This window comes from Halichoerus grypus, chromosome 14 (assembly GCF_964656455.1).
Source record: "Halichoerus grypus chromosome 14, mHalGry1.hap1.1, whole genome shotgun sequence".
Taxonomy (NCBI): Eukaryota; Metazoa; Chordata; class Mammalia; order Carnivora; family Phocidae; genus Halichoerus; species Halichoerus grypus.
The window spans coordinates 93,134,364-93,144,685 of NC_135725.1; the positions used below are offsets into that span (position 1 = coordinate 93,134,364).

At 61.9% G+C, this 10,322-nt stretch overlaps 2 protein-coding genes across 6 annotated transcripts; one reads left to right on the forward strand and one right to left on the reverse strand.

Moving 5' to 3' along the window:
* Positions 1–696: 696 nt before the first annotated feature.
* CLIC3 (chloride intracellular channel 3) lies at positions 697–10,292 on the reverse strand. Of its 3 annotated transcripts, XM_078062061.1 has the most exons (8): positions 6,215–10,292; positions 5,601–5,710; positions 5,391–5,516; positions 5,152–5,258; positions 4,898–5,073; positions 4,742–4,822; positions 1,648–1,752; positions 697–1,196 (listed from the first exon to the last, which is right to left on the reverse strand). In XM_078062061.1, exons 1-7 carry the CDS (start codon positions 6,479–6,481, stop codon positions 1,675–1,677), a joined length of 945 nt encoding a protein of 314 aa, XP_077918187.1. In that variant the 5' UTR covers positions 6,482–10,292; the 3' UTR covers positions 697–1,196; positions 1,648–1,674. The 3 variants fall into 3 exon arrangements, with proteins under 3 accessions (XP_077918187.1, XP_077918188.1, XP_077918186.1); XM_078062062.1 differs by lacking the exons at positions 697–1,196; positions 1,648–1,752 and having other exon boundaries at positions 4,594–4,822; positions 6,513–10,292; XM_078062060.1 differs by lacking the exons at positions 697–1,196; positions 1,648–1,752 and having other exon boundaries at positions 4,594–4,822.
* PAXX (PAXX non-homologous end joining factor) lies at positions 2,150–3,909 on the forward strand. 3 transcript variants are annotated; one of them, XM_036073209.2, is made up of 7 exons: positions 2,150–2,486; positions 2,567–2,627; positions 2,875–2,924; positions 3,005–3,195; positions 3,274–3,342; positions 3,511–3,595; positions 3,708–3,909. In XM_036073209.2, exons 1-7 carry the CDS (start codon positions 2,359–2,361, stop codon positions 3,724–3,726), a joined length of 603 nt encoding a protein of 200 aa, XP_035929102.1. In that variant the 5' UTR covers positions 2,150–2,358; the 3' UTR covers positions 3,727–3,909. The 3 variants fall into 3 exon arrangements, with proteins under 3 accessions (XP_035929102.1, XP_035929103.1, XP_035929101.1); XM_036073208.2 differs by having other exon boundaries at positions 2,166–2,486; positions 3,704–3,909; XM_036073210.2 differs by lacking the exon at positions 2,875–2,924 and having other exon boundaries at positions 2,163–2,486; positions 3,045–3,195; positions 3,704–3,909.
* Positions 10,293–10,322: the final 30 nt, after the last annotated feature.

Sequence of the window (10,322 nt, forward strand, 5' to 3'; positions counted from 1 at the left end):
CTCAAGATCCTTACCCACAACTGCAAAAACCCCTTTTCCATACAAGCTGACATTGACAGGTCATCGTTCAGCCTGCCTCGTTCTTCCTGGAAACACTGTCCTAGGCCCCAATCGCTGGGCCTGGAGGAACTGATATTTAAAGTGGTCCTCGGGGCTGGGGACTCCACACTCACATCTCTGGACATGGTCCTCCTCTAGAGTCTGGGTACGGAGCCGCCTCCACCATCTCCATCAGAGTTCATATAGCAAAGGAGTGGCCCATCTCCAAACCTGCCCAGCCCAGTGGTCTAGGGCAAGGGCATTTCTGCACTCCCCACCTGCAGGGGTCAGCCATGATCCCTCCCTCCCTCACCCCGGCTCTCTCCACCTACACTCTGAGCCCCTGGCCCAGCGTCCATCAGCTCTGCCCTGAGGGACTCAGCAGCCCTCTACTATTCTCCCTGCCCCCCAGGCTCCACCCCTGCAGTGGCCTCTCCTCGTGACACTCGACATGGGCTTTATACACATAAATCAGTTGTACCACACCCCACCCCACCCCTGCTTGCACCCTCCTGCAGCTCCCTGCTCTGCATTCCTTCATCCACAATATTTATTGAATATCTCTGTGCTAGGCAGTGTTTGAGGATTGAAGATGCAGTGGCAAGTAAACCAGACATAAAGGCCCGCCCTATGGACCTCTGGGGGAAATGGGCAATAAACAGGATAAATAAATGTATTAGTCACCTACTGCTGAATAACAAATTACCCCCAAACTTAGTGGCTTAAAACAACGAGCTTGTATCATCCCCCCAGTTTCTGAGGGTCAGGAACCTGGTCCTGGGTGTTCTGGGGCCTCTGACACTTCTCAGGAGGCTGCCATCTGAAGCCACCGGCCAGAGCTGTGTGCTCCGCAGAAGGCTCCGCTGGGAGGGGTCTGCATACCAGCTCCCTCACTAGCCCTTGTCAGGCCTGGTCCAGGGCCACGTGGGTGTGTCCCCAGGGCTGCCACACATGTCGTGGTGAGCAATTCAAGGAGAAAGAAGGGACGGCCCATCACTTCGGCAGCGTTCTACTGGCTGGAAGCAGGTTACTGAATGCAGCCTACGCTCAGGGGAGGGATAGTAAACGTTTGAACATAGGAGGCAGGATGGTTGGGGCCATCTCAGAGGCCGCTGCCACAGTGAGGAAACCAGAATGTACTTTATATAGTGACAAGTCTGGAAAACAAGTACATAAAACAGGAGAGAGGACGTGAGATGCTGGGCGTGCTGTTGACCTTTAACGTAAGGTGACTAGGGAAGGCCTCACTGAGAAGGTGACCCCTTGACTGAAGACCTGAAGGAAGCATGTGAGTCTGGAGGATGGGGTGGCAGACAAAGGCCCTGAAGCAGGAGCCTGAGGTTGTCAACCAGGGGAAGGTCGGGGAGGGGCCAGGCTTGGCAGCAGGCACGTGGAGGACACATCAGCATTGCCTGAAAACCCACCAGCCCGTCCTCCCTAGGGCCGCCCTGGGGTCACCCTGGCCCTCTTTCGAAGCTTTGAGCACAACTGTGCTGTGCCCACTGTGGGCCTTCCTCCATGGCTGCTCCTTCTGCCTGGGATCCCCTATCCTGGCGCGCACGGCCCCCCCCTTGCCCAGGTCACAGCTCACACGGCTCAAACTGCTACCTGAGAGTTTCATGTTTCCGGTGTTTATTATTCGTCCATCCCATTAGATCTCACACGCTCCAGGCGACCCGAGACCTTGTCTGCTGGTGAAGGTGTGCTCGAGACCTAGGACACCAGGAGACACAAAAGAGGTGCCGGGCAAATACTGTGGAACGGACCAACTGCCAAACTTTATTCACTTTTGTATTCTGACCTGTTGGACAGTCTGGCGTTAGGAACCTTTGTGTATCTGAAGACAACCTGAGAAATATCTCGGGGAGGGCGAGAGCCGGTGGGGAAGGCAGGAGGAGGCCGCTGGGACAGCCGGGGGCGAGGCTCACACGGAGGGAAGCGCGGACTCGGCGGGGGGGCGGGCGCGCAGCTGCGGGGTTGGTGGCGGAGGCGCGCAGAGGCCTCCACGCGGGCGCGCGGACAGCGCTTGCGACCGCCCCGCCCGGGGACCCCGCCCCGCCGCAGGCTCGCAGGCCCCGCCCCTCCCCGCCCCAGCCGAGACCGAGCCCCGCCCTGCGCCCTAAGCTGGGTCCGCCGCGCCCCGCCAGCCCCGCGCGGGTCCAGGGTCCTCGGGGCCGAGACAGGGCCGTAAGCCCCGCCCCGCGCAGGCCCCGTGGGCACCGCTCGGGGCGGGCCCCGCCCCCGGTTCCGGAGCCGGCTGCCGCGCAGGCGCCCTAGGCCTGCGGCCGCCCCGGCCGGGTTTCCGCTCGCCGTGGTGTCATGGTGCCGCCGCCGCCGCTGTCGCCGCCTCTTTGCACGCTGCCGCCGGGCCCCGGGCCCCCGCGCTTCGTGTGCTTTTGCGAGGGGGAGGGAAGCGAGGACGGGGGCCCTGGCGACTTCAACCTCTAGTGAGTGGCGTGGTGCGCGGGGCTCTGGGGGCGCGGACAGTTCAGCGGGCGGTCCCATCTGACAGCCGCTCCCCCCACAGTGTGACCGACGCCGCGGAGCTTTGGAGCACCTGCTTCACGGCGGACAGCCTGGCGGCCCTCGTGGGTAGCGGGGCTCCTGGGCGGGCCTGGAAGCCCCCAGCACCCCTTCCTGCAGTGCAGACCACCTAGGAGATCGAGGGGGGCGGTCTGGGATTCCCCCGGGGGGCGGGGTGTCTGGACACCCTGCCCCCAGCTTTGTAGCTGTAGTCCTAAGATTGGCCCGGCGTCCCGGGTGGCTCTGGGTCAGGCAGTTTTGGGGTGGTTCCAGGGTCTTGAGCAGCTGGTGACCAGCCCCTGTGCCCTGTAGAAAGCCCGTTTTGGCCTGAGTGCGGCTGAGGAGATCACCCCCCGGTTCAGGTGAGCCCCTGAGCAGGGAGGAAGGGTGGGTGTGGAGCAAGGGGATCTGCACACGGCACTCAGCAGCCGTCCTTTCCTAGGGCAGCCTGCGAGCAGCAAGCTGTGACTTTCACCCTGCAGGAGGACCGAGCATCCCTAACCCTCTCCGGGGGGCCCTCAGCACTGGACTTTGACCTCTCCAAGGTGCCGGGCCCAGAGGCAGCTTCCAGGTTGCGGGCGCTGACCCTGAGCCTGGCCGCCCAAGTGTGCACCTTGAAGAGCCAGCTGGCAGGTGGGGTGGGGAGGGCGTGCCCTGGGTCCTCACTAGGGCCCCCCTGCTCGTGCCTTCACTCTTGTCTTTCTTCCCCAGCTGTGGAGGTGACAGCTGCCAGCCCCAAAAAGAGCCCTTGTCTGGTGGGGCCTCAGCTCTTCTTACCAGGTAAGGCCTGTCACCTAGGACTTTGGTTGGGGCTGTGCTCTTCCCTCTGCAACGCATTTTCCCCAGAACCAGATTCAAACTCCAGAGAGAGGATGCATGTGGAGAGGGGGTTGTGGCCCTGGAATTGCACTGGACACAGGAACCCCCTTCCTGTCCTGTTTGCCTCAGACCCGGATCCTCAGAGAGGCGGCCCTGGACTCGGGGTCAGGAGGCGGTGTCCAGGAGAGTCCCTCATCAACCCTGGCTTCAAGAGGTACTCACCCACTCACCCACCTGTCCCTCCCTCCTGTGCCCAGGGTCAAGCCCTGGACCGCTGCCCCCCCCCCATAACACCACAGTGTCACTTTCCTTTCTCTCCCAGGAAGAAGCCAGCCAGCGGTGTAGACTTTGAGAGCCCCTGAAGGTGCAACAGAGTGTGGCCCTGCCAGGAATCTGCCTGTGAGGTGGGGATAGCCTCTGAGACCCCACAATCGCCACCTGCCCATCCTGCTGTGCGGTGGGAACACACCTGCTCCTCAAACCCCTTCTCCATCAAATAAATGCTTCCCCAGAGGAAGGCACCGGTCACGCTCCGACTTCTGGGGACTGGCTGGGGGAGAGGGGTCAGGGATCTCCCGGGGCCTGTGATTTGGCACGGGGCCAGAGTATGTAAGCAGATGCACAGCCCCACACTCCCTGGGAGGAGGAGGCCCCAAGCTCTCCAGGCTCGTCCAGCTGCCCCTGCCTGGTTCTCACAGGAGCCCAGGGCCCGGAAGGCAGGGCAGGGCTCCTCAGGCTGGAACTCGGTTACCAGCTGTTCCAGGCACACACTTCACTCTCCCAGACCCCACCCGACAGGGCACAGCGTGGGTACCCCGCACCGTACACACACTAGGACCTGTGGAGGTCAGACTGTGGCTTGCTCCCTCGGGCAGGACTGAGGAATGTGGGCTGGCCCCACCCACTGGCCTGGAGCCCCTAGGTGCCCAGGCTGGGCTCTGCTCCCCACCCTCCTTGGCCATCCTGCTGCCCCACCCTGGCCTGACTGGTTTGGGAGCCCAATCCAGTCCCCCACCACCCCTGATAGGGTGAGTGGAGGGATGGGCAGAACCACCCACTGGGGTGGGTGAGGGACTCTCCTGGACACCGCCTCCTGACCCTCCACCCCTGTCATTCTGGGCGATCATGTGGAGCTGTGCGTTCCATGGTGGGGCTTTGGGGGTGGCAGAAATCGAGGGCCCTCTGGTCCCTCGCAGGTCAGGACACGCTCACTGGGGCAGAGGTGCCTTTATGGGGCTGTAGAAGAGTGGGCAGGGGGTGGCCGTAGACGGTGGGGGAGGGGCTAGCGGGGGCGCACGGCAGTCCGGTAGGCCGCTAGGATCTCAGCACTGTATGGACACGTGTACTTGAACTCCTTCACCTGCAACGCGCTGTCCAGGTAGCGGCGGACGGCGCGCAGCTCGGCGGGTATGGGCGCTTGGCGGAAGTGTGTGCACACCGTCTGCGGGCGAGGGGCGCGACAAGTCAGGGCCTTGTGGAGCTCCCCCCCCCCGCGCGCCCCGCGCCCGGCACTCACGTCCACGATGTGCAGCTTGGGCAGCAGGCTGCAGTCAGCCAGCGTGAGCTGGTCGCCGTCCAGGAAGCGGCGGCGCGACTCCCGAAGCTGCGGTTGCTGCGCCCGCTCGTGCTCCAGGGGCGTGCGCAGGTAGCTGTCCAGCCTGGTGAGGGCGCGCAGCAGCAGCTGGTACAGGGCTGGGGCGGGGAGCGCAGTGAGGGCGGGGCCTGGGCCAGCCCCCCCCCCCCCCCGCCGTGGCTCCAGACCCTCCTCACCATCGTCCTGCGTGGGCACCGGGTTCTTGATGAAGGCGGAGAACCTGTGAAAGACGTCGTTGCCCGCTGTGCTGGACTCCCCGTAGCGGGGCGCCAGGCTGGGGAATCTACGGGGAATTAGGGAATCTCTGGTCAGACCCTTGTGCCGCGCCCCCTGCCCTGCCGGACCCTCAGCGTTCTTCCTGGGCTCCTCCCTGGGGGCCCCATATTCGCCCCTCCCACCAGGCTGGGGTCCTCACTCAGGGGGCCCCAGTGTCTCCTCCAGAAACTCCTCGATCTGCAGTGTGTCCGTTTTGGCGTCGCCATCGTAGAGAAGGATGGGCAGCTGTGAGCCAGGAGCAAAGTCCTTAAGCACATCCAGGGACCTGTGGGCATGAGGCAGGTGGGGAAGCCGCTGGTCAGAAGGGCCAGAGACCAGGGAGTGGCTCCCCTGGAGGCAGGGGGCTCACCTGCGAGTGTCCACCGTGGTGAGGGTGAAGGGCACGCCCTTGAGGAGCAGGAGCATGAAGAGCCGCTGACAAGAAGGGCAGTGTCCCACGCTCTCGCCATCCTCGCTCGCCTGGGGGGCGAGTAGAGGGGGACGGGGCAGAGAGCAGACCTAAGAATTCTGCCAGTAAGGACCCTGCTTCCCACTGCCAAGAGCCTGGAATGATCCAGGGCTCCAGCTTGTTTGGGCACAGCCTGGACAAGTGGTGGGTGAGAGCCCTTGACTGGGTCCCCGGGAGGTGGGGAGGGGCCTCCCCACCTCCTAGGGACACGGGGGTGGGACCCAAGCTCTGGAGCCTGGCCCCTCGACCCTTATCATCAGCACCTGGGCAGAGGCCAGGCTCCTGGTCTCCAGGTCCTACAGGCTGGTCACAAGGGGTGGAGTGGGCCGAGTGAGCTGCTTTCTGAGTAATTCACCTGCCAAACTGGACAGTGGCTGGCGGCACACTCTGTCCCACGCCCCGACAGTGGGGAGGAGGCCAGGGTCTGGCAGCCCCTGCACGGGGATCCACAGATCTGGGCAGTGATGCGAGGATCGGGATCACCTGGCCCAGCCCCCCTCTGCTGCTGCACTGACCTCAAGCTCCACTTGGGCCTTGGCCGCCGGCTGTCGGATTGGCACCTCCCCACCGAGCGGCTTTTTCTCCAGGAGGGTTGGGCTGGGTCCCGGAGCCAAGGCTGGGAGTCGGCACCCCCACGGCCTTGGGGACAGCTCACTGGGCCCTCCTCCAGTCCTGGTCCCTCTTTCCTCAGCCTCTGTAGGGCTGCCTGAGCTCACCGCCAGGGAGACAGTGCAGACCCACTGCCTGCCCCAGAAAGCAGAGCCCCCCCAGAGCACACGCATCCCCGAGGCCGCCCTCCCGGCCCAGTGGCACCTTGACAAACAGCTGGAGCTTGGCAGTCTCCGCCATGGCTAGGAGCTGTGGTGGCGCGGTGGCGGCGAGGCAGGGGTGGGGGCCTGGAGAGCCCTTTTAGGCTCCCGGGGTGCCCCGCCCTCCCCAGCCCAGGGCCCGCCCTGACGAGTCACTGTGCAGGCGGTTAGTGCCCCGTGTCCAAGCATGCAGGTGTGACTGTGGGGGTACTGAGTGTGCAGGGCTGGCGGTGCTGGGAACCCCAGCACCCCAAGGGGGTGTGTGGGATGGAGGTGGAGACCAACGGACTCGGAGGTGGGGAGACAAGGGTGCCAGTCTGGGAAGAGGGCAGCTCTGGATCAGAATCACGCCTGCCATGAACCCCACAACCCTCCCTGCAGGGAACACCCTGTTGTCTGTCGCCCCCGCCCCAGAAAGCTGGGGTGGGGGTAGGAGAAAGGAACAGCCTGGCCCCAGCCTCAGTTTCCCAATCTGCCTACCTCCTGGGAAGGGACGCCCCTCCCATCACCGAGTTCGGCCAGGCAGAGCCCCGCCCCCCCAGGCCTGCCCACATTCCAGGAGTGCTGCTGGCCTGCTCAGGTGTCCCTGGCCAGCCGGCCCCACACCCCCTGCCCTGCCGGTGGGGTTCCAGGCAGGCTTTTCCCCTTCTTAACCTTTCAGAAGAAGCACCAGGACGTTTAGAAGCCACAACCTCCTGACCCATGGGTCCACCCGCCCCCGCCGTTGGCTGGAAGGAACCGACGCGGGGACGTTGTGTGCACACACCCCCAACCTTCTCCGCCCCTGCCCACCCCCCGCAGCTCCGGGGGCGGTGTGCCCCGAGGGAGGGGCCTGCGAAGGCTCCGCGCCACCCAGTGGCAGAGCTGGGGATCTGCCCCGCACCTTTGCCTCCTCCCCCAGGGCTCTGCGGGGACCCCAGACTGTTCAGGGCTCCTGGACACAGACTGGAGCTGGGCACCTGGCTGCCCTCCCGGGGCACCAGTATTTCTACTGCTTCTCCACGACGTGGCGGGGACTCGGCCTGCTCATCTGCTTCCCCCGCGCACCGCAGCCCCAGGGAAGGGCCCCAGGCCCCTCCACAGCTGCAGGTGCTCACCAGCCGTCCCACGGGTATTTCTGTGTGTATAAAAATACCCTTACCCGTCTGTAGAAAATCGGAAATGAACCAGTGACCAGGTGGTTCAGAGAAAAGGAAATCTACCAACACCCAACAGGGTGTGTGGGAGTCTCACTTCACACTTATTTCAAGAGACAAACTAGGACAGGACGGGGTTCAGGGCTGCAATGGGCAGGTAACCCTGTGCTCAGCGAGGGTGTGAGCACACATCGCTCCGGTGGCTGTGGGCTGGCAAGACTGTCCAGATGGTTCAGCCCCCTGGGAATCAGCCCCAAGTGTCCCTGTAAAAGCATGAGGGACATATACACAGATCCGTGCTGTCCTCTGGGTAGCAAGCACCCCGTCTGTGGGAGAGTCCTGGTATGTTCACAGAAGAAGACAGAGGAAGTGAGTCTCTCTAGTCTCAGGTTTGGTGGTGTCGTGGCTGAATTGTGCCCCCCCCCTTCACGGTGGAAGTCCTAGCCCCCAGCACCTCAGAATGTGACATTAGGACAGAGTTTTTACGGAAGTCATCATGTTAGAATGAGGTCATCAGGAGGGGCCCTACCCCAGTCTGTGTCCTCGTAAATGGGAGATTTGGACTCAGACACACATGGGGGGGGGGGCGCAACGCAAGGATGGAGGCAGAGGTCGGGTGGTGTCTGCAAAGCCAGGAACACGGAACGTTGCCAGAAAACCACCAGCAGCTGGGAGAGTGTGGACCAGACCCTTGCCCACAGCCTCCGAAGGAACCAGCCCTGCCCACACCTTGATCTTGCACCTCTGGCCTCCAGACTATGAGGGAATACATTTCTGTTTTTTTTTTTTTTTTTAAAGATTTTATTTATTTGACAGAGCGAGCACAAGCAGAGGGAGAGAGAGAGAGAAGCAGGCTCCCCGCTGAGCAAGGAGCCCGATGTGGGACTCGATCCCAGGACCCTGGGATCATGACCCGGGCCGAAGGCAGCCGCTGAACCGACTGAGCCACCCAGGCGTCCCTACATTTCTGTTGTTTTAAGCTGCTCAGTTTGTGGTACTTTTCGGCAGCCGTAGCACACCAAGACCAGTGAGAGAAAAAACCGACCCAGCTGAAAAACACTGCATCGGTATGTGTCCGTCTGGGTCTGCTCCTATCCTTCTGAAAAAAGCCAAGAGGATGTCCTCAGACCTTTTGAATTTCCTATCATGATTTCATAGGCAGTGTTTTTAAATGAATGAGACCAGAAGCTCACAGTCACCGACTTTGGCCCCTGACCTACGCAGGGCCCGAAGCAAACCTCCCTGCCGCCGCCCGGCCGCCCTTCCCTTCCTTCCGGGGGTTGGGAGGGTGGGGGGCATTCTCGGCCTGCAGTCCCAGGAGCTGCTGGACCTGGCCTCATCCATGCAGTGGCCACACTTCTCTCCTGAGCCCTGGCTGGGGGCCCCTCATGGCAATGTTCAACAGTCTGTTCTGAAAGGAGACACAGACTTGTAGGGGGACGGGGAGGGGCCCTGCGGCGGCAGGGGGTCGTGGCAGGACCGTGGACATGTGTTTCCTGGCTCTGCCCACTGAGAGAGCCAGGTGAGCCCACCCAGAGTCCAGACAGGGGTTCCAAATACCATTCTGCCCAGAGGAACCAGGGCTCCTTGGAAAATGGCTGAATCTTTTTTTAAGATTTTATTTATTTATTTGACAGAGACACAGCGAGAGAGGGAACACAAGCAGGGGGAGTGGGAGAGGGAGAAGCAGGCTTCCTGCCGAGCAGGGAGCCCGATGTGGGACTTGATCCCAGGACCCTGGGATCATGACCTGAGCTGAAGGCAGACACTTAACCACTGAGCCATCCAGGCACCCCAGACCTGGACATTGTAACAGAAAGGAAGTCTCCAAAAGAAATGGCCAGGACAAGTTGAAAGGACACGGAAGTCACCATGCAGGAGTCCCACTGGCCATATCCAGGATAGTTTGAGCGTAAAAATGACAGCAATAGAATTGTACACTTACAAGGGTTAAAACGGTAGATGTTAAGTGTATTTTTCCACAATAAAAAAAATCTTTATTGGGCGCCTCCCCGGACTCTAAATAAATAAATAAATAAATAAATCTTAAAACAAGAAAGAATAAAAAGAAAACCACCATTTTGCAGCCCACCCCCCACTGGGGTAAAAGGTTTTGAGAAACAAGCTCTTCACATGACCCTTCATCCTCCTGGGGAGTCTTCTGTGTCCCTTCCAGTCCCCTTGAACGGGTCTCTGCTGGGAGACTGACCACGGCCAAGCTCGAGGGGTGCTGATTCTGGGACCCTTCCTTGTGGCCTGTCTCCAGGTCCATCGCTGCGGAGCGCCCCACCCCCCATTCCTGGGAGCCTCCACACTGCCCCCAACCTTTGATATTCCCTCCTGGACTTGGTTCTTAGCCTAGAGATCACCTCGTCCTGCAAGCCCCCCATCCTGGATGAGATGGATACAGCCCAGCACACAGAGCCGGCCTGTGGGCCCTCAGTGGGCCCTGAGTCCCAGGGGTTGGGGAGAAGGTGGCAGGGAGTGCACACCCCCAGGGTGGGCAACATGGCACAAAGAGGCCCACTCAGGACCTGCCTCCAGGCAGGGAGTCCAGGCTGTGTGGGTGGGGCAGGGGAGGGGAGTGATGGACAGTCCCTGCCTCTGTCCCAACAGCTGTTTAGAGGGATGAGGGGCCCCACCCCCTCCTGGTTAACCCGGCCACCTTCCCTTCACTC